At 57.7% G+C, this 22,523-nt stretch overlaps 1 protein-coding gene across 1 annotated transcript; it reads left to right on the top strand.

Annotated features, from left to right (window-relative positions):
• The first annotated feature begins 999 nt into the window (after nt 1–999).
• Nucleotides 1,000–20,520, top strand: GFAP (glial fibrillary acidic protein). Its single transcript, XM_067556234.1, has 9 exons — nt 1,000–1,580; nt 5,503–5,563; nt 6,599–6,694; nt 7,344–7,505; nt 8,215–8,340; nt 8,928–9,148; nt 9,841–9,884; nt 11,669–11,754; nt 16,810–20,520. The coding sequence occupies exons 1-9, from the start codon at nt 1,078–1,080 to the stop codon at nt 16,843–16,845; spliced, it is 1,335 nt and encodes a 444-aa protein (XP_067412335.1). The 5' UTR covers nt 1,000–1,077; the 3' UTR covers nt 16,846–20,520.
• The last annotated feature ends 2,003 nt before the right edge of the window (nt 20,521–22,523 follow it).

The following is a 22,523-nucleotide window of genomic DNA, read 5'->3' as shown; positions in this document are numbered from 1 at the left end:
TCCCAGGCTCTCCCGGACTGGAAGAAATCCCCAACTCCTCCACGTATTTCAGGAGCTCAGAGTAGGGGCCGGTTCTCAAAGCCAGTGCGTGCTCATGGCTCGGCTCCAGCTCCAGCCAAAGCGGAGAGTTCTGCCAAGGGTAATTATGTCTCCTGCTTTCAAAGCTGCCTCTGGTTTTGGCTGCCTCCGAGTCTGGTGCGCCTTAGTGGAGGGACCATCTGATGCTTTAACTGCACAACAGCAGCGTCTGGGAATCACCTCTGCAGGGAGGTCCAGAAGCGAAAGCCTCCTGAGGCTAATCCACACACACTCATGCACAACCCCCACACACTAATGCACAAACACCCCCCCCCCCACCCATAACTTGCACTCACAGAGCACACACATGCACATCCCATACACAACGTACACATATGCACACCCTTTGCACATACACACACAAACACACATACACACAGCCCTCACGTGCACACATGCTCATGCTTCTCACCCCCCACATGGAAAACCATGCACCCCTCTTGCACACACAGCCCTTGCACACTCTGACTGAGCAGAACTCATCTTTACCCCGGGAAGGCCCTGCCCTGTCCCTGCCGGGCTTCAGAGGAAAAGGCCACGTTGACTCTTGCTGGTCTCTAGGATGCTGGGCACGGGCACGCGCAGACCAGGTTGTCCCCTGCTGCAGCTGGCTCCCAGGAACATGCAGCCATGCCATGATTCCATGGGCAGCCGGTGCCCATCTGCCAGGGGACCTGGGGCTCCTGGAGCAGTGGCAAACACATCTCCCACGGCGCATGTCCATTTGCATTCGTTCTCCTCTGCCCAAGGCAATAGCTGCGGGTTTCTGCTTGATCCGTCCCTCTTTGTTTCTGTGCCAGGGCCTGCGTGGTTGGCTTGGTACATGTCAGACATTAGGACCAGACGCACAGTGCCCAGCTCCTCCTGCCTGCCTCTCACACACACCCCTGGGGGGGGTGGTCCTCTGTATAAACCCCAGGCAGCACAGAGTGAATTCCAGCGCAGGTCTGCACTCGGGACTCGGCACAGCCTGGAGGGGGCAGGAGGATAAGCCTGACCATGGAGAGCCAGCGACTATCCTCATATCGGCGGCGGTTTGGCCCCCAAGCCACCGCTGTCCACCAGCCCCTGAGATCCTCACCCCTCTTCTGGCTCATGTCCCCGGGCCCCACCACCAGAATCTCCATGACCAAGAAGAAGAGCTCGAGCCTGAGCGTCCGTGCCAGCCCCAGGTTCCCCCAGGACCAGGCGGATTTCTCCCTGGCCGACGCCCTCAACGCCGAGTTCAAGGAGACGCGCACCAACGAGAAGGTGGAGATGATGGAGCTGAACGACCGCTTCGCCAGCTACATCGAGAAGGTGCGCTTCCTGGAGCAGCAGAACAAGGTGCTGGTGGCGGAGCTCAACCAGATCCGAGACAAGGAGCCCACCAAGCTGGGCGACATCTATCAGGAGGAGCTGCGGGAGCTGCGCCGGCAGGTGGACCAGCTGTCCAACTCCAAGGCCAGGCTGGAGATTGAGAGGGACAACCTGCTGGACGACGTCAACAACCTCCGGCAAAAGTAAGGAGCCTCCTTAGCCTGCCGCAGGGTAGGCGAGCAGCCAAGTAGCCTTCGGTGCTACACAGACAGGGCAGGTCGCCTAGCCAAGGAGCATGACACAGACAGTCCCACTGAGTGCGGGACAGCAAAGCCGTCGCTGATGCTGCCTGGCTGGGGTTTCAACGTACTCCAAGCGTTTTCTGTGCACCTCACAGCTGGCGGGTAATGTGAGCCTGGCTAGAGCAGGGGTTCCCAAACCTTTTGGCTCGAGGACCACAGATCTCATTTTTACAATCCTGAAGGGTCATGGGTCTGTGCCATCAACCCCATCCCACCGCCCCCTGCAGCCAGACGGAAGGAGTTCAGTGGGCTCCCGTCCCCCTGGCTGCAGCAGGGAAACCGCACACGTCCTGCAGCCCCGTGCGCTCCACCTGGGTCCCTAGGCTGTGACTCCCTTCTGCAGCCTGGGAGATCAGTGCTGCCCTCTCTCTGGCCCCATCAGGGATCCCAGTGCCTAGGGACCCAGGCAGAGCACTTTGAGAGAGGAGGGTGGTCTCGTGGCTGAGAGAAGGGTTTTGGTGTCAGAATTCCTGGGTTCTCATCTCTGTCTATGGGCGAGATGTTTACTTCTCCATGTCGGGGGGTTAGCAGCCCAGGAGATAGCAGGGTTAGTTTATGGCTGTGCTAGAGAAGGATGCAGGGTTATTGGCACTGGCAGGAGCTGGCCAGGGGTGTTCCAGTGAAAGTTTTGTTCATCAGAAAATGCTGATTCATTGAACCAGAACTTCCCAGGGAAGGGTCAGTTTGGATGAATCTCCTGATTCGAAAAGCTTTGGAAAAATAGTTTTGAAACGCCTCATTTTGACATTTTCAAAGGGAAAAGTTTCATTTTGCTGTTAGAAAAGACTTTGGGGTTAAAAACTGCACTTAACATATACTGAAAAAGATTCAAAAGTTAAAAAGGACAAAACTGAAACAAAAACGAATGATCAAAATGACGCCTTTCAGCTGACACCATCGGAAATGTTTCTCAGCTTATTGGCTCATGAAAAGTGTTCAGATTTCAACATTTTATCCCGATTCAGGGTGGGAAGACACATTGCTGTCTGTAAAACTCTCCCGGTCTGGGAAAGCATCCCCCCCCCCGCAGCTCTATCACTGGGGCCGGGGGAGAGGGGAGCGGGAGGTTCCCTGTGTGACTTTGGCAAGCACCCACGGCGGAGGCTGGATTTTCAAAGTGTTCAACTTGTGCTGAGTTCAGTTCTTTAGAAAATCTGCCCAGTTGTGTTTGTGAGCACTTGAAAATCTGGCTCGGAGCCGTTTAAAAGCTGGCCCTGAATCGCTCTGGGCCTCAGCTCCCCATTTGCAAGGTGAGGATAATGAACCTTCCTTTCTGCCACTCCTCGGCTTGCCTCTGCAGACTGTCAGCTGTCTCTTGCTCCCTGTCCCTACAGCAGAGAGAAAGCCGGGCCTCCAGCGTAATGAAACAATCGATAGTTACAATAAGAGCGGGCTGGGACAATGGCAGGTGCAGGGGATAAAACCAGCAATTGAAAGGCAGCGGGAGGCATCCCTAGCAGGACAACCGCCCCCTCACACCTGCAAACACACACATCCCTCCTGTCATCCAAGAGCCAGGCAGATTGGAAGGCAAGTAACGTTCCTTTCCCAAAACGGTCTCGTGCGTGGCAGAATTTGCTACCCAGAAGAGTGGGACACAGCCAGGCGATGAGATCAGAGCTTTGGGGATGCCCTGAGCAGGGATCAAAGGAAACAAGTCCTGGGACACTCGCAATAAGCCCTCTGGCTGTCTCCAGGGTCTCTGCACATCCAGCCTCCCAAACGCTGCACCGCGGCCAGTGTGTGAATCGCACCCAGGTCAGAGGCAGGGACAGCGAGCGCGGCCCAGAGCGACTGGCTCAAAGTCACGCAGCGAGTCAGCTGCAGAACAAGGGACAGGACCCAGGGTCCAACCCCCTGCCCTGCCTGTTAGCGGCTCACCAGCCTGGGGGTGCCGGGCTGGGCACGTTAACACCCCAGGGCACGGCACTGCAGCCTCTCTCCGCACCCGGCCCTCCAGCCTTCGCATGGGGTGCAGAGCCCGGGGGCGCGGACACGGCTCCAACGGGAGCTGCCGCAGGGACCAGCCTCCTTCCCTGGGACATCGCAGGAAGGGGGTTCTCAGCATCCAACACAATCCATCCTGCACACCCCGCACAACACACCCGCACAACACACCCGCCTAACACAACCCGCACAACCCCCCACCTAACACAACCCACCCCACCTACCCACCTAACACAACCTGCACAACACACCCCACCTAACACAACCCGCACAACCCACCCCACCTAACACAACCCACCCCACCTACCCACCTAACACAACCTGCACAACACATCCCACGAAACACAACCCACATAACACAACCCACGCAACCATCCCATCTACCCACCTAACACAACCCACCTAACACAACTCACACAACCTGCCCACCTAACACAACCCACACAACCACCCACCTACCAACCTAACACAACCTGTACCACCTAACACAACCCACACAACCACCCCACCTACCCATCTAACACAACCCGCACAACCCACCCCACCTAACACAACCCGCCTAACACAACCCACACAACCATCCCATCTACCGACCTAACACAACCCACCTAACACAACTCGCACAACACACCTAACACAACCCACACCACCCACTTAACACAACCCATCCCACCTAATGCAACATGCACACTGCCCGCACTTCACGATCCACCATTCTCTTCTACTCCCTCCTGGCTGGCCATCTCGGCAGAGCCCTTCTCTGCATGGGGCAGCGATCTCTGTGCGCTGCAAGGGCCACCTGCACCCAGTGTCCCTGGTCCCTTGGCCCAGTGACACCTTTGGACAACAGCTGCCGGGGCTGCCTGCTGTGACCCCTCGATAATGCCATTCGCTGCAGTCCTGCCTTCCTCCGCTGCCCCCCCCACCCAGCGTCAGGCTGGGCCCTGGGGCCGAGCAGAGCTCGGCCCCTGCTTCGCACTAGGGACGAGAGGCTCCGGGGACTGGTCATATGGATCCTGCCCCTCAGGGCCCCTGCCTCCCCCTCCCCCATAAGGGTGGCCACCCCAGGGCAGGGGGAGGGCGGCTGGCAGGGAGCTATGAGGGAGGTGTGCCGTGCCGCTGCCTGTGCTGCACCAGCTGTGGCAGGGGGCGAGGGGTGTGTCAGTGGGGATTGGGGGGCTGGGAAGCTGATGGGGTGTGTCTGTGCGAGGAGAGCGTGAGCGTCTGCGTGAGTGTCTGCGTGTGTGTGTGACACGGGGCAGGGCCAGGTGTGGGTCTGTGCGAGGGGGACGGTGCGTGTGGATGGGTTGGGTGTGAGTGTCTGTGTGTGTATGTGACACAAGTGTGGGTCTGTGCGAGGGGGATGGTGCGTGTGGATGGGTTGGGCGTGAGTGTCTGTGTGTGTGTGTGTGACACAGGACAGGGTCAGGTGTGGGTCTGTGTGAGGGGGATGGTGCGCGCGGATGGGTTGGGTGTGAGTGTCTGTGCAAGCGGCTTGCGTGTGTGTGTGACACAGGGCAGGGCCAGGTGTGGGTCTGTGCGAGGGGGATGGTGTGTGTGGATGGGTTGGGTGTGAGTGTCTGTGTGTGTGTGTGTGACACGGGGCGGGTCGGGTGTGGGTCTGTGCGAGGGGGATGGTGCGTGTGGATGGGTTGGGCGTGAGTGTCTGTGTGTGTGTGTGACACGGGGCTGGGCCGGGTGTGGGTCTGTGCGAGGGAATGGTGCGCCTGGATGCGCAGCAGTGAAAGGGAATTAGAAGGGGTCCGTCCGCTCCCTGCTCGTTTTGACCTTGCGGGTTTGTTTGTTTGGATTTCACTGCGAAAAGCCGATAATGAGATGAAAACGGTGCCGACTGCCTGTCTGCTTCTTGTTTAAGGTTACAGGACGAGATTAATCTACGGCTCGAAGCTGAAAACAATTTGTCTTCCTACAGACAGGTGAGGCGACTGCTGCTTCCGCCCAGACAGGGCCTGTCCTGGGAGATGGGGCCCTCAGCGCTTTGCAGGATCAGGTCCTCAGGCGGGAAACCAGAGCGCTAACCCCACGAGCCCTGCCTGCCAAGCCCAGGCCGCTGTGGCAGTTGGAACAGGGCCGGGGTGGGACTCGAGGGGACAGGCAGGCCCCATGGCCATGAGGGTGTTCACCTGCTGAGCTCCCTGTTCCTAACAGGCAACTGGCCTGGCCAGAAATTCCCCAACACAACCACAGACACCCCGAAATCTCTACAACCACAGACACCCCCAAACCCCCCTCACACGGACACAACCACAGACACCCCCAAACCCCCCTGGACACAACCACAGACACCCCAAACCCCCTCCCGGACACAACCACAGACACCCCCAAACCCCCCTCACACGGACACAACCACAGACACCCTCAAACCCCCCTCACACAGACACAACCACAGACACCCCCAAACCCCCTCACACAGACACAACCACAGACACCCCCCAAATCCCCCTGACACAGACACAACCACAGACACCCCCAAATACCCCTCACATGGACACAACCACAGACACCCCCAAATCCCCCTCACACGGACACAACCACAGACACCCCCAAATCCCCCTGACACAGACACAACTCCTGTACACAGCCATGACCCCCATAAACACAACACTCCTAGCCCCCCTCCCAAATGGGATGAAGTGGCCAGGAAGAAGTCGGGGCAGGACGTTAGCAGAGGGTGTCTAACCGCCGGGGCTGCGGTTTCACGGCAGCGAAGACGCAGAGCCGTGGATTTCGAGCTAACTTTGCTCCCTGACTCAGCAGCTCAACACGGCCCCAGGAGGCAGGTTGCTGGCACCGCTAACAGCTCGCCCCAGCCCCTGTTGCTCGGCCCCATCCCCTGGGCTGGATCTGGTGCCAGGCCGGGCAGTTCCCCCCTGGCACACGGCGCGGCACGTGGCGTGTGATCCTGGCAGGAGCTGGCACGTCACCTCCCCCTGCTCTCTCCCGCATGGCAGGATGTTGACAACGCGGCGTTAGTGCGCTTGGACCTGGAGCGGAAAGTCGAGTCCCTGCAGGAGGAGATCAACTTCCTGAGGAAAGTCCATGAGGAGGTATCGGGAGTGACCCACCCTCGCTAGCCCCTGGGTGTCTGGGTGGGGATGGGGTGGCCAAGAGCCCCTCTGTCCTTGCCTTGCCATGCGCTGCCGATGGGCCCAGCTATCTGGGGAGGCAGGGCTCTCCTTCGGGGGGCTTCCCTCTCCCCCATGCCGTCCCTGGGGCTCCCTTGTGCCACCTGCAGGCTGGGCCCCCACCCGACTGGCCTGTTGCGAGGGGGTGTCAGGAGGTCTCAGCTGGTGTAATTTACACCCCCCCGTCACATGAGGAGGACCTACACCTTCTTCTGCCAGCCTGTCGGCTACACCCCTTCCTGGCTGTGTTTTGGGGGGTGCGTTATGTGTCTTCCTCCCCTGAGGTCCAGGCACTGCTGGGTAACCTCTGCCAGCATGTCCGGACTCCCGGCGGAGGGTGGGTGTCTTCTGCAGCAGCCATAGCATGTCATGTCATACCACAGAGTGGGCAGCAGTAGGCGCTGCAGGCGGGATGTGGCTGGCACCAGTTCCCACGCAGAGATCAGGAGCGGCCGCCGTGGCACGTTCAGCCTGGTGCCTGGGGGGGGCTCCACAGCCTGCCTCCCAGCTGCACCAGCACGGCACAGCCCTGCCCCCTCGCCTCCGACCCTCCTTGCTTGCGTCTTTGCAGGAGCTGAGAGAGCTGCAGGAGCAGCTGGCGCAACAGCAGGTCCACATTGAGATGGACGTGTCGAAGCCGGACCTGACGGCTGCGCTGCGGGAGATCCGCATTCAGTATGAGTCCATGGCCTCCAACAACATGCACGAGACCGAGGAGTGGTACAAGTCGAAGGTAACGTTACCAGGGGCACATGCCAGCCGATCCCAGGGGCTGCTGGTGCATGCAGTGCCTGTCTCATCCCCCCTCTGTGACCAGCAGCCCATGCTGGTCTGGCCGGCATTGGACGGTGGATGTCTCCAGGACGATGCCCCATGTGCCATATGCTGCTACCCAGGGGAGTTACCAGGCAGGTTGGAAGGGCTGGTCCATGAGAGATTCCCCTCGGTGAGTCCCCTGACTTCATGAAAGCAGCAGGAATAATAATCATACTTCCACATTTGTCTTCGGCTAGCACCTTTCCTACCAGGATCTCAGAGCTCGTCGCTAATTGTGCCCCCAACTTCCTAGGAGCGAGGTGGGAATTAGTCTCCCGCTTTTATGCATGGGGGAAGACGAGACACAGAAGGTATGAGACTTTCCTAAGGTCACACAGTCAGTTAGTGGCAGATGGGACTAGGCCGCTGGAGTCCTGACTCCTCAGCTCTAACCACTAGACCACATTTCCTTGGCCGTGCTGGGACTGGAACCCAGGAGTCCCAGCAGCCAGGCCCCTCTCCAGCCCCCAGAGTACGTTGTTCAAACAACTGTGTGGCCATCGTCATCTTTCCCGGCTCGCTCCCAGTTTCTTGTTCCTCTGGGTGCCAAGCGCCCGGCTGAGCGCTCTCCCCAGCCAGGGCCGTCTCTAGCTCGCCAGGCCACGAGCACTGACACCTCTCCCCAGTTTGCAGACCTGACGGATGCTGCGGCACGGAACATCGAAGCCCTGCGCTTGGCCAAGCAAGAAGCCAATGAGTACCGGCGGCAGCTCCAGATGCTCACCTGCGACCTGGAGTCCCTGCGGGGATTGGTAGGTGATGATGCCGGGGGCAGGGGGAGGTGAGGGTGCTGGGGGCTCCTGGGTGGCTTTCCCATTGCTGCCCTTCGTTAACACAGGCCTCCCAATGACTCTCACACCTGTCACTGAGCCCTGCTCTGGGCTCTCCTTTCCCTTCAGGCTACAATTAACCTTGTCAGATAAACCTCGCTCAGACCCCAGCAAGCCATGCTGGGAGCTAAGGTCTCGGCAGACACCAAACAAAGCTGCGCTCCCTTGTGCACCTGTGATGTGTGAAGAGGAAGGCTGCCAAACGAGCTGGGAGGGGAGTCTGTCCCTGTGGGGCAGAGACGGCTCACTGGGCTGGGCCTGGGGTCTGCTCCCGTGGGGCAGGGGGGAAGGAGACCAGTGGAAGCGAATGAGTGGTACAGGCAGGGGGTGGGGACTGGACTCGTGGGGTGACCCACACTGGGCTGTCAGTATCAGCCCTGGAGGCTGATGAGCCCTGTTCGGGTGACGTGACCCTGGTCTGCTGGTGTCGTATCACCCCCTGTGCCCAGGATCCCTGGGTCAGACAGCGGAAGGCAGGGTGAATCCAGAGTAATAACCCTCCCCCCCAGAATGAATCCCTGGAGCGGCAGCTGCGGGAGATGGAGGACCGCTATGCCATCGAGACAGCCAGCTACCAGGACACGGTTGTCCGGCTGGAGGAAGACATCCGCAACCTCAAGGAGGAGATGGCTCGGCACCTCCAGGAATACCAGGAGCTGCTCAACGTCAAGCTGGCCTTGGACATTGAGATCGCCACCTACCGCAAGCTCCTGGAGGGGGAGGAGAGCAGGTGAGTCCTGCAGCTGGATGGAGGGATGTGCTCCCCTGGGGGGCCGCTGTGCGAATCACCATCTCCCGGAGTCCAAGGCGCTTTAGAGGCTATCCCCAGGCGCCACTGCCCCCATCCATGTGACCCCTGCAGGGAAAGGGTGAGACACACTGGCCGGACGAGGAAGGGGAGTTCGTTCATTCGTTCTTTCAGGGGACGTTGAACCTGTCCATGGATACCCAGAGGACGCCAGTCCCTGGGCTGCCAACCCAGCCATAGCTGCAGTGCTACGTCCTTGTCCATCAGCTACCAGACGCTCCAGGCCACAGCTTGCTGGAATGGATCTAATGCTCTGTCACTTAGAGAAGGGCCTAAACCAAAACCATGGATGGAACTCTCCTCATGACTGGAGGAAAGCTAGGACCGGATCCCAGCCTGGCAGCCTGGCCCCATCTCCCCCATTCGCTGTTGGAAGCGAATGGCTCTCAGTTGTCCCCATTGACCTCAACAGCGTCAGTGAGAGCAGAAGGGTCTGGACAGGCAGGCGCTGGGGGTGCATGGCTGGGTTAGGTACGTGGTGGGACGGGGACTCTTGTCACCCTGCTCTTCGAGAGCTCCCTTCTCTCGGGAAGTCACAGGCCGCCTTGCTGTGGAAGTGCCTCTTGTGGGGCCCGTCTCAAACCTGTGCTTCCCCATTTCCATTGTCTCTGCAGGATCACCATCCCCGTGCAGACCTTCTCCAACCTGCAGATCCGAGGTCAGGATGCCGCGCGCCCCCAAGGGAGGAGGGAGGGATGGGTGGCTGTGGCCAGGTAGCGCCTTCCCATTGGGGTGTGGAATCACTCTGCCACGGCACTGCCGCTGGCACACACGGGCTCTGACACGGGGCCAGGACCGGAGGAAGGGCTGGGTAACGTGATGGCCACTAACAGCGTTTGCACCTAGAGGCGCTAAGATGGGGCCCATCGAATCTCATGCTCCAGAGCATAAGCTGATCATTGTGGGGCAGTCTCCTTGTGCACAGCGTTGTGCAATTGGCCAGATGCATTGTGGGCTTTTCCCCATCTTCCTCTGATGCATCAAGGGCAGCACTGTTCAATGCATGTTCAATGCACTGTTCAATAGCATATTGGGCTGCATTAGGAGGGGCATTGCCAGCAGGTCGCGGGAAGTGATTATTCCCCTCTATTCAGCATTGGTGAGGCCGCATTTAGAATATTGTGTCCAGTTTTGGGCCCCCCAATACAAAAAGGATGTGGACAAGTTGGAGAGAGTCCAGCGGAGGGCAACAAAAATGATTAGGGGGCTGGAGCACAGGACTTATGAGGAGAGGCTGAGGGAACTGGGCTTGTTTAGTCTGCAAAAGAGAAGAGTGAGGGGAGATTTGATAGTGGCCTTCAACTACCTGAAAGGGGGTTCCAGGGAGGATGGGGCTAGGCTGTTCTCAGTGGTGGCAGATGACAGAACAAGGAGCAACGGTCTCAAGTTGCAGGGCGGGAGGTCTAGGTTGGACATTAAGAAAAAGTTTTTTACTAGGAGGGTGGTGAAGCACTGGAATGGGTTACCTAGGGAGGTGGTGGAATCTCCATCCTTGGAGGTTTTTAAGCTGCGTCTTGACAAAGCCCTGGCTGGGATGATATAGCTGAGGTTAGTCCTGCTTTGAGCAGGGGGTTGGACTAGATGACCTCCTGAGGTCCCTTCCAACTCTAATATTCTATGATTCTATGATAATGGACAGGGAGCCAGGAGACCTGGCTTTCCTGCCACTAAACTGCTGCGTGACCTTGGCGACCCTCCCCTCTGTGCCAGCCTGCCTCGGCACATCACGCTGAGTAGTGTTGTCACCGGCGCCAGTGGGAGGCGGGGTCCCAGGCCGAGTGCCCCACTGGTCTGATCTGGTACAGCCAGTCCGGCATGTCGACATTCCCTGCCTCCAGCAGGGCCAGACTCCATGTGGTGCGGGTGAAGGGAAGAGGGGGTCACCCCTCCTTTGGGACCCAGCACGGTAACATGGGGACCCTGAAATTCCCTGAAGTCACATCACCTCTCTGAATGCAGGCTGCTCTGCAGTGCAGGGGAACCCTAAACTGGGGGTGAGGGGACAGCACAGGGAATCCAGAGCTTTGGGGGGTTCTGGGGCAGGAGATGGTGGAGATTCAGAGCAGCTGTGCCCCTCAGGACCATGAAACTTTCCAAGCAGGAAGTCAGGCAGGCCAGGACCGCAGTGACTCTCCCACCCCTCTGCAGAGAGGGGGCAAGGGCGCGGTGCATCACAGCACCCAGCCCACCAAAGGCATCACGTCAGGGGCAGCCCATCCAACAGCATGCAGGGGATAGATAGCGCCATGGTACTGTGTGAACTTCCATGGGGTCCACTGGCTGTATGGGCCACCACTGTCCCCTGTGCAGGGAATCTCTGTTTGGGCCCAAAGACAGCCGGACTGGTGAGCCTGTGTGGCCCTAAATGCTTCACTTGGCCTTGTTCTGCTTGGCGGGGCTTCCTCTGAGTGGAGATGGTGACTGAATTTGCTCTTCCACCAGAGACCAGCCTGGATACCCGCTCAGTGTCTGAGGCTCACCTGAAGAGGGGCATCGTGGTAAAAACTGTGGAGACCAGAGATGCAGAGGTAGGAGATGGCCTCCCCTGCCCCTGCCCCATCATCCTTCCCCTCTCCTTCCTGCTGGAGACCACCTGATCCCATTTCCCTGTTGTCTGGGCCTTGAATGGTACAGGTCATGGAGGGTGATGGGCATGCATCTCGCTTGCTGAAATGTACAGCTGTCATGCCCAGCAGGGCCAAGGATTTCCTGCAGAGAAGCAGTGGCTTTTGTTCTGTTGGTGGATCTCATCACTAGTCACCTGCTTGTGTGTGACTAGCAACCCCCCTTGTGTGTGTCTAGAGGGATGTCCACCGAGGCTGGGGCGTATGGCAGGCAAGGCACTGGGGAAGGAAGCAGTGCTGTGGGGGGAGCCCATCAAAACAATTCAAGGGAACACTTTCTGCCGGGCTATGCAGTTTCAGCGAAATCAATGTCAATTCCAATGTCATTTTGACAGAAGAAAGTTGAAATTAATGTTCTGACTTTCTCGTTTCGTTTTGACGAGAGCGATAATATTTCATTTCGATAACGCTGAAACGTTTCGATATGGTAAAGCCATTTCATTTCGCTGTGAGTGTTTCAAGGCATTTCATGTTGACTTTTCTATGATATTAAAACACTGATTTCATATCACGTATATATCACGTATATATTACGTTAACTATTCAATATTATATCTAATATTTTAATGTAATATCGAAGTCTAAACAAAATTCATCAGAAGGACAGAGTGAGAACGACACATTTTTTACCGTGTCAAAAGGACACATTTTAACATTATTGAAATGCCATGATTGGATGATCCCAAAATGCCATTTTTTTTTAATTCGGGTGATACAGGGAATTTTGGCTTTTTGTTCTGATTCTGAACTAATCATTTTCTGAAATGCCAGAATTTCCAGCTGAACAGAAATTCTGGTTTCCAACCAGCTCCACAGTGCGATTATGGCCCCACGTGGGGCTCTAGAGATCTCGGCTCCAGTCCGACCTTTGCCACAGACTGTGTGATGTTGGGCAAGGCTTTTAATTAATCTGGGCCTCAGGTTCCCATCTGTAATATGGGGTGAATGATCCTTCCTTTCTCCCACCCTTCCTCGGTCCTGGCTACTTAGGGTGTTTGCAGTGTTGGTATGGCCAGGTCGGTCCCAGGATATGAGAGAGCCAAGGTGGGAGAGGGAATATCTTTTATTGGACCAACTTCTGTTGGGGGACGGGACAAACTTTCAAGCTACACAGAGTTCTTCTTCAGCTCTGGGGAAGGTGACCAGTGTGTCACAGACAAACACGTGGGGACAGATTGTGAAGCAGAAGGGGTGAGGCATGTTGGCAGTGCTCCCTTGAAATGACGCAGGCAGTTGTAGGTTAGATGTTGTGCATAGAGGGTTTAAAATGGGCAGTTAAGGGGCGTGTGGTGTGTTACAAATTGACGAGCCTGGGAACTTAAATTCATAACTCTGCTAGTCACCAAAAACCCTGGACTTAACAGGGACCCGGGTTGTGTGGCTCATCACAACAATTCATAACACATCACACTGCCTGAGCCCTTTAACTTCCCACTGTCACACTGTCATGACCATGAGTGCCGGCCTCAGGGCCCACCGTCACAAAGCAAGGCAGACACCCCAAACTGGCGGTACGTTCTACAGTTAGATTTCTCCAATCCAGTAACACGTGTGAACTCCAAAAGCGCTGTAACAGCCTTACCCTGGAGTCACAGACTGTCCCCTTGGGCACGCCAGTCTATCTGTCACCCAGGCAAGCTGCACTATGTGGTCGATGGTCACTTTACACCAGAAATCACAACAATATTCAGTCCCATGCCAGTATTTAGCCTTAGATGGAGTTTACCACCCGCTTTGGGCTGCATTCCCAAGCAACCCGACTCCGAGAAGACCCGGTCCCGGTGCGGTGGGGCCTGCTACTGGCCTCACACCGTCCACAGGCACCTCTTAACGGTTTCATGCCTTCTTGAACTCTCTCTTCGAAGTTCAAACAATATTCAGGTTACTCCCAGTCACTTACGCCAGGTCAATTGTACTCAGATCTCAAACCCAAGACAACGCCTGTAGCCAATCCGGTAACGAACGAACTAAAGATTTATTAACTTTAAGAAAAGAAATGAGAGTTATTTCATAGAATCCTAGAAGATGAGGGTTGGAAGGGACCTCAGGAGGTATCTAGTCCAACCCCTGCTCAAAGCAGGACCAACCCCAACTAAATCATCCCAGCCAGGGCTTTGTCAAGCTGCACCTTAAAAACCTCTAAAGATGGAGATTCCACCACCTCCCTAGGTAACCCATTCCAGTGCTTCACCACCCGCCTAGGGAAAAAGTTTTTCCTAATATCCAACCTAGACCTTCCCCCACTGCAACTTGAGACCATTGCTCCTTGTTCTGTCATCTGCCACCACTGAGAACAGCCTAGCTCCATCCTCCCTGGAACCCCCTTTCAGGTAGTTAAAGGCTGCTATCAAATCCCCCCTCACTCTTCTCTTCTGCAGACTAAACAAGCCTAGTTCCCTCAGCCTCTCCTCATAAGTCCTGTGCTCCAGCCCCTAATCATTTTTGTTGCCCTCCGCTGGACTCTCCAAACTAGACTGTCCACATCCTTTTTGTAGTGGGGGGCCCAAAACTGGACACAATACTCCAAATGTGACCTCACCCGTGCTGAACAGAGGGGAATAATCACTTCCCTCCATCTGCGGCAGTGCTAATGTACAAAGGTAATACAAAACACAAACACGCAAGTTCCAGTCTTAGATTTAATATAAGCGCCTACAATCAGCAGCTCTCTCCGTCCTTTAGGGCTGACCCATGCCAAGCAGCATGGGGATCTCTGGCTTATGCTGAGGAATCTTTGCCCCTCCATAAAGAGACCCAGTTTCTCCTTGTCAGGGATTTTTTATCCCCTTCACCCAGATTCCCAGCTGATGGGATGAGTTCATGCGCAGAGCTCCCCTTCCTGGGGGAGTGAGGAATGCAACCAACACGGTCTGGGCCCTTTGATCCTACACAATGCCTCATCTGCATTCAATGGGCCACCTTGTGTGCAGGAGGCGCACTTCACCTTCCTTCATGCTGCTTTTCTCATTCCAGTATAACTCTATACCCTGGGACCCAGCCCGGATAAATAGGATTAACACATGCAGCATCCTACAAACAATCCATAAACCCTAAACACGAAGCCCATTCTTATAGCTCTGATCTCTGTTACAACCACAGGTGAGCCAGAGCTACGCACCTGCTCCGCCAGCATCACACCCTCTTCAAACCCTTCATGCAGAATAATCTACCCCCCAACTGCCCACTTCATTGCAGTGACTGCCTCCAACGGGCAGTACCCATCTGCTTAGCAATCTGCCCCAATCTGCTCAGTGCAGACACTCCGCTTCCTCCCCCCCTGAAGAAGAGCTCTGTGTAGCTTGAAAGCTTGTCCCTGCCCCCAACAGAAGCTGGTCCAGTAAAAGATCCCCCTCCCTCACCTCATCTCTCTTAGCTAGACTGTAAGCTCTTGGGGCCGGGACTGTTGCTCCTGATGTACTCAGACTGCACCCCGGGAACACGGGCTGATCCCATAGACTCTGAAAAGACAGGCTTTGGGGGGTTATCAGGTCAGGCAAAGTTCTGCGCAGCCTGTACGGGCATTTTGATCTCCCAGGGGAACCCGGCAAGGGATAATGCCCCAGCACGCAGACAGGCTATGGGGCAGTGGGGCACGGAGACTGCGTGGCAGGTGTGTGGCCCCCTGGCCTGGCCAGTTGACGTGGAGGTGCACAGGCAGAGCTGTCAGGGGCTATTTGTGCAGCCATCTGTCGCTCACTCCCCCTGGCACGGGAACAGGGGTGGTTCCCAGCATCCCGCTAATGGAGGTCTGGTTAACTACTCTCCCCCTGCCCCTGGGAAGGCTCCTTAGCTGCCATTACAGCACAAAGGCGGCCGCACAGTCCCCTCTGCTGGGCAGAGCACAGCAGCGCTGGCTGCTTGAAATCCTCCTGCTCTGTGCTCACTGGCCGGCATGTGGCTGGCCCCACTGATGGCAGGTACCTTGAGTGGTGGCTCTAGGGGCCGCCAGGCTGGGCCATGGCCCCTTCCTGTGGCCCGGGCTGGAGGGACGAAGCGGCTGTGGGGCATGTTAGTGACCCAGCCTCGGGGGTGAGCTGCCCAGATGCTGCCTCCTCTCAGTGCCTTGCAGACCGAGGAGCTGAGACTCCAAGCAGCCGGGCCAGCAGGTGCGGGTAGCTGCTGTGGGAACGGTAACACTCTTCCTGGACCCCTGCCGTCCTGGGGTCTCTAAGCACTTTGCTAACCGGGACGGACTGAGCCTCACCCCTCTCCCTGGGAGCTGGGTCACTAGCATAATCCCTATGGGCGCACAGCTGAACTGGCGCGCCAGCCTCCAGCGACAGCGCAGGAGAGAACCCAGGAGTCCTGACTCCTCTGCTCCAAGAGGGAGACGTGCTGCCTCTCTGCGGGGCCGCCCCGTGAGACGTAGGGGCAGAGGAGAACACCCGGGGCTGCCCTTGCAGGTGTGAATTCTGTCTCTGGTTACGAGTCCAGCCTGCCCCTTGGACGCTGGCTGGTTCCAGTTTGCCAGATACCTGCCCAGCCCAGCAGGCCCCCCGGCCCCCCGCCCTGCAGTCTGGTTCACAGACACTCAGTGATCTCCGCTGCAGGACAGGAGGAAGTGCCAGCCCCCCCGGCCAGACTCACCCTTGCTCTGTGGCGTGGCGGGTACATAGGGACCACGAGGCTGGTGGAAGGATCCCACTGGCAGATTTCCCCAGTGCTGGGGCCACTCCGCCAGCTTGGCACTTCTCCACGGCCACTGGCCCCATGGATGCCACGGCAGTGGTGGGCACGGGTTCAGGGAGCCCAGAGGGCTAGTGCTGCAACCTGCACCCTGGCAGCTCCTGAATAGGGGATGCATGTGCTAACCCCAGCCATGTGCCAGCCCTGGCTCCACCTAGGACAAGTCCCAGACTTGCCTCCTGGCCTCCCCAGGGGGGTGTGGGTCTCTGGGCCGGCCCTGAGCCAAGGAGATCCCGGCCATGATGGTAACACTCGCCCTCTGCCCGCCCGCAGGTGATCAAGGAATCCACCCTGGAGCACAAGGACTAACGCGGCGGAGCTCGCGGGGCGGCACTAGCGGCAGAGGCAAGCGTGAAGCTGTAGTTCACTAGCAGCGTAGATCCCACCGGACACTCGGCCCCTCCGACCTGGAACCAGCAGGCCCGGCTGCTCCCTTTGCCCCGGCGGCGAGGGACCCGCAGCTCAGCCGCCACGCGGAGGGAGCGTGTCTCACTTGCCGGCCAGGGGTTAACGATTCTAGCCGGAGGAGCTCGCGGAACCAGTGCCCCTTAGAACGGCGGCGGGCTGCCCCGGTGCCGGCCGTAGCACGTCCGTCCTTCCCACTCCCCCACCCGCTCTCCCGGCCTGCCTTGGCCCACGCATCTGTGGGAGCTGCTGCTGAGCTGCTATTCACCCTGCTGCAGAGCCTGGCCAGGGGGACGGGGGCTAGGCCCTGCTGGGGGTGCCAGAGGTCACCTAAAGACAGGGCTACGCTGGGACCCACTGCACCCGCCCGCCCTGCTCCCAAGGGGCCTTGGCAAGAGGCTGCCTGTGCGGGGGTGGCGGGGGGTAGGCAAAGCATTGGCAGGCCAGCTCAGACCCACAGAGAGGGTGAAATCCATGGCCTGGAGGCTGCAGTGTTTCCACGGCTTCCTGGACTCGAGGGGTGGGATCTGGCTGTACCCAACCACCTGCCCCAGATCTCAGCCACCCCAGGATGGCCGAAGGCCCGGTCCGCTGCTGGTGTGAGAGGCCCTGAGTGCGAGTTTGGCCAGGGTAATGCCCACGTGGGTTTGCCGGGGGGGTGATGCTGTGGAGAGCAGATCTCCTTCACGCACTCTCCACCGGCCTGGAGATCAGGCAGAAAAGCCTCTGTGGCGGGAGATGTGATGGGTTTGGGCCCGAAGGAGCAGGATTCTGCTCCCTGGAGCCCTGCGATACAGCTCTGAGCAGCAGGACTTGCCCCCCAAGACACTGGCGGCCGGGGGGGGAGGAAAAGGCACCAGGCAGCCGTGCTGCACCAAACGCCCTGGCCCACCCAGTCGCTCCGGCTGTGCCAAAGTAGGGTAGGAGGAGAGCAGATCTGGAAATGGAGGCAGGAGCCCAGAGCACAAGCAGGGTGGGGCTGGCTGAGGGCTAGGGACCAATGGTTCCGGGTGACCGAGCACCAGGCAGGTTTAGCCGAGAGGATGGAGGGGCGGGAAGGACAGAGTCTTGCAGGGAAGAGATTCCCGCTGCTGTCAAAGCCCTGCTCAGTGTGCACAGAGGGAATCGGACTAATGATGGCAGGGAGGGGCGCAGGCCCGCAGTCTCCTGGCAGCTTTGTGGCTCAATCAAGGCCAGTTCACAGCCCCCGGCCTGGCCGGGCCAGCAGGCTGCGAGAGGCATGAGCAGGGCTCCATGCGCAGGGGTTCCCCTGTTTGGCAGCACTAGCGGCAATGGAGTGTCACTACCCCGCGGAGCAGCATGGCAGAGCCGGCGCTACCCTGGCCAGACAGCCAGTGAGCTAGCTCTGTGCCCAGCTCAGTGCCTGCGGGCAGCCTGGGGGCACGCATGGCTGGGTCAGGCTTTCGCTGTCAAGGAGAGCCATGGTCGGGAGGTGCCTGGAGAGAGTTGCTGGTGGCCTGCATTAAAGCTGGCTCAGTCTGTGGGAGTCCCTGGCCCCTCCCGCCGCGAAGGGTTTGTTAACGGCCAGATGTGTCCCCATGTCTCTCATGTGCTGTTCTCGGGGTTGCTCTGACACGCTTACGCCTGGGGCAGTGCTGGTGGCAGAAGTGGGATACTGCTCGGTGAGCTACTGCTTGGGCTCAGGAGGGTGGCAGAATCTGGCTTAATGTCAAACAATCCTCCACTGGAGAGCAACTGTTCACCTCTGCTTGTCCTGGACTGTTGGACAGTTGTGGGTGCCGGTAAACAGCTTCCGCCTTCTGCCCCAGAGGTGGCTGCATTGCAGCAGTGGGTGAACACAGTGTAGGGATGCTTGTTACTATGGTTGTAGAGCCAGCAAGGCAGCTGATCAGACACCAGCCAGGTGCTTCTTCCCCCAGCTGGAAGTTTCTAATGCAAGTGAAAATGGAGAGGGTGGAGAGAAAGGACGGAAGGGCAGAGAAGGGTGCAGTGGAGGGCCAGCCTGTCCGGGGCCTGACCGTGTGTTCAGGACCACGGCTGCGTTGAAGGAGGAGGGGGCTCCACTGTCAGTGTGAGAGCTCTGGGGGCTGGGCCCTGCTGGGCACGCCGGCGCAGTGTCACTCCAGCCCCCCTCGGCCGCCAGGCGTGTCAGGGCTCTGCCTGTGAGCCACGTGCTAGCACTGTGCCCTTCACCTGCCGTCCTGCAGCCTCCTGCGGGGCTGAGCAGAGGGAGAGGGAAGGCCTGAGCTTCAGAGCTGCTTCAGGCCCAGAATTCCCATATTCTGTGTCCCAGAGGAACCTGACCAGCTGGGACTGCATGGCAAAGCCTTGCCAGTCAGCGCACCCGTGCCTCAAAGGCAGCCTGGGCTGGAAAGGCCGCCTGCTCCACACGCCCTGACACTGCGGGCCTCGGCTACACACACACGATTTCCAGCTAAGCTGATGTGAGTCAGCCATCCCGCAGGGCAGGACGGCCAGCACTCATCCAGGAACAGGTCAGAATGACCTCTCCAGTGCTTAGACTGGGCCTGCCCGCCCCTGCCTCGGGGCTGCTGTGTCTAGCTACAGTTAACAGGCGGGGCTGCACCCCGGCTGCTAGGATCCCTGCGCCCCATTTCCTGTGTGTATTGGCTGGTTTAGGAGCAAAGATCTAACAGCCGCTTCTCTCAACGTTTCCTCCCAGGAGTATTTAGTGACCAGGGAATAGAACGCCATGAATCTGCCACTCCTCTAGCGCCTCCCCTTGCAGGCTCTGACTGCACGTTACAAACACTAAGCCATGCAGCCTGCAGTTCCCCAGGGCGAGAGGGGTGGATTATTATCCCCTGCGTGCAGCTGGGCCAACTGAGGCACCGAGAGAGTTGTGACTTGCCCAAGGTCAGCCAGCAAGGCAGTGGCAGAGACAGCACAGACCTTGGCTATCCTAGCACCCAGTCCTGTGCCCTAACCACTAGACAACACTCTCCCTTTAGAGGCTCCACGAGATTCCCAAAGCGCTGAGGAGAGAGTGGTGCGGAAGTGGCCATGCAAGGCAGCAGCGGCAGTGGTGCTGCGCCCTGGAGTCAGTCGCTCAGCTGTGTGCCAACATGTTCAGCGATTCTGGGTGGCTCAGGTTTTGGGGGCTTGATTTTCAGAGGCGGGTGCCCAGCATTTTCTTAAAACCAGAACCCTGTAAGGCATCGCCAGACGGGCACCCAGGAATGGGGCCTTGCCCCCATCTCATTCGTCACCTATGAAGATCTTGGTCCAGGACCTTTGGCCTTAGATCCTATTTTGCCATCAAACAGACCCTTGTGCAGGGTTCAAATCCCCAGAGTTCAAATCCCCAGAGCCGCAGAGAGTGGCTGCCCCAGGCTATTTGTGAAAAGCCAGGGTTTGTTTGGGGCCAGGTAGGAGGCGGCCGGACGGGGGGGCGCACCAGGGACGGTAGGAGTTTGAGAGACTGAATTGTCACTTGCGTAGACCCCCTCGCTCTGCTCTCTCAGAAGATGCTGATATGTTAGTGAGCAGTTTCCTGCACTGCGCGTTGCTACTGACTTAATACGCTAATAGCAGCAGCAGCCTGAGACAAGAAATAAAGCTAACACAAGTACTGCATTCTCGCTGGTCAGATAAATGCAACCTGCGCCTCATCAGGGGTCAGGGGAGCCTGGGTTTCAGTGCTCAGAAAAATGAGCGGTTGGTTGTACCTGCAAGAATCTAGTGTGGGCGGCTCCTGTGTAAGCTTAGCTCTGCCCGTGCCTCCCAGTCCCAGCTGGGATCCCCCTGCTAGTCCAGTCCTGGCTCCCCACAACCCTCAGATCTGCCAGTGCCTCCCAGTCCCAGCTCCCCTCACATAGCTTTTGCCAATGCAGCTCAATCCTGACCTGAAACTTACCCTATTCCAGGTCTGGTTCCCAACCCCAGCGACTGCTGGTGCATGCCCATGGTGAGTGCATAGTCCCACCACAACCGTTCTCCCAATGCCCTTCAGTCCCACGTGTAACTTCTGAGCTGCAAATGCCCAGCCAGGGCCAGGGGAGCATGGTGTTTGTGACAGGAGCTCAGATGCAGAAGGGGAAATAGGGGAGGAGGATTGAACAAAAGCACAGGCTCGCCCTGCAGGCTGCCTGGGAGGAACTGTGACAAAGCCCATTTTCAGCATCACAAATATTGTGCCCCAACATATCAGGCCTGGAAGAGGGCGTGAGCAGGGAGGTGGGAACATCTGCAGATGACACACAGTTATCTAGACTCGAAAAGAAGGGAAGGAAATTCAGAAGGAGCCAAGCAACTGGGGTGAACCAGCAACACGAGGGCAGATGAAATTCAGTGTTGTCAATTGCAAGGTAAAGCAAATTGGAAGGAATACTCCGACCTACTGATGTCCATCCTTAGGGTTTGAAATGAACTGCGAGCCCTCAGGAAAGAGGCATGTGCTCAAAGTGCAGTGACAAGGCGGAAAAGCAAACAAGAACCCGGATCATTGGCTGGGATGAACCGACCCACACCACTGGAGAGTCTGGTGTGAATGGATACACGCTGCCGGTGGGACTGGTGTGAGCCAACACACACCACTGGAGAGTCTGGTGTGAACCGACAAACACTGCCGGTGAGCCCTAGTGTGAACGGACACACGTCACTGGAGGGTCTGGCAGACTGTGTTAAGAGGCACATGGAATGGGAGTGTAAATAACTCTGAAAATCTTCTAATGCTTTTATATAGATCAGTGGTTCACCCTCACCTGGAACAATGTGTCCGGTATCGGTCACCCCAGCTCCAAAAGGACCTAGCTGCAATAGTGGAGTTCAGAGACAGGTGACAAGTGATCAGAGGCTGGAGAGATTTCCATATGAGGAGCGAGTGAAAGGACCAGTCCTCTTTCGTTTAGAGAGAACGTGATAGCGAGAGCCAAACTAATGAAAGTGAATCAACTGCGTCTAGCTACCCTGTCTCAGAAGCTCAACGGCAGCGCCTTTAAAAGTGACAAAAGTGCTTTTTCACGCGCTGTTTTAGACCATGGAACTCATTGCCACAGACTGTCCTTGAGACAGGAGCTTGGTGGCATGTCAATGGCTAGCTAATGAGACCATCCCCGGCTATAGGAGAGAGGTGAAAAGCATTTAAGGGGAGATCAACCCCGCAGTGTCAGCAAATAAACCAACCACCAGTAGACCGGGCTAGGAAGACGCTTCCCGTAAGGACTGGTTATTGCACCACTGTCCACTAGGGGGTTCCTCCACCTTCTGCTGAAGCAGCTGGTGCTGGCCCCGGGCCCCTGGCACCTGTATGGCCCTTATCCTACACGCACTAGACAGAGTTTGCAGAGTGCCCAAGGCATTTGAGCCTCCCCTTGCAGCACCCTCGTCCCTGTGACACTGGCCTCGCCAGACCCCGGCAGGTGCCGAAGGAGAAGTGGGTGAAGAGAGAGTGAGCCCCAGGGGCGAGCATCAGCTAGAAGAGAAGAACCACAGATGGCAGGGCCTGCGGGACCCCTGTGCCCAGGGCTGCTCTCCAGACAACGCCCCTCCCTGCCGATGGGTGTTGTTTTATAACTCACTCTCTCTACGGCAGTAGCACCCCTAGGCCCCAGCCAAGGTCAGGGACTGTATAGACACAG

The sequence above is a fragment of the Emydura macquarii genome, unplaced genomic scaffold (assembly GCF_026122565.2).
Source record: "Emydura macquarii macquarii isolate MOO-44397 ecotype Brisbane River unplaced genomic scaffold, CSIRO-AGI_Emac_v2 contig_1692, whole genome shotgun sequence".
NCBI lineage: Eukaryota > Metazoa > Chordata > Testudines > Chelidae > Emydura > Emydura macquarii.
Note: the sequence above shows the minus strand (reverse complement) of the source record. Positions and strands in the feature narration are given on the sequence as shown.

Excerpts from the sequence above, each read along its gene's own strand:
- GFAP (XM_067556234.1), top strand. The coding sequence starts at position 1,078 with ATGGAGAGCCAGCGACTATCCTCATATCGGCGGCGGTTTGGCCCCCAA. Across the intron at positions 8,341-8,927 it reads TGGAGTCCCTGCGGGGATTG|AATGAATCCCTGGAGCGGCA; the intron begins GTAGGTGATGAT and ends CCTCCCCCCCAG. Across the intron at positions 11,755-16,809 it reads TGGAGACCAGAGATGCAGAG|GTGATCAAGGAATCCACCCT; the intron begins GTAGGAGATGGC and ends GCCCGCCCGCAG.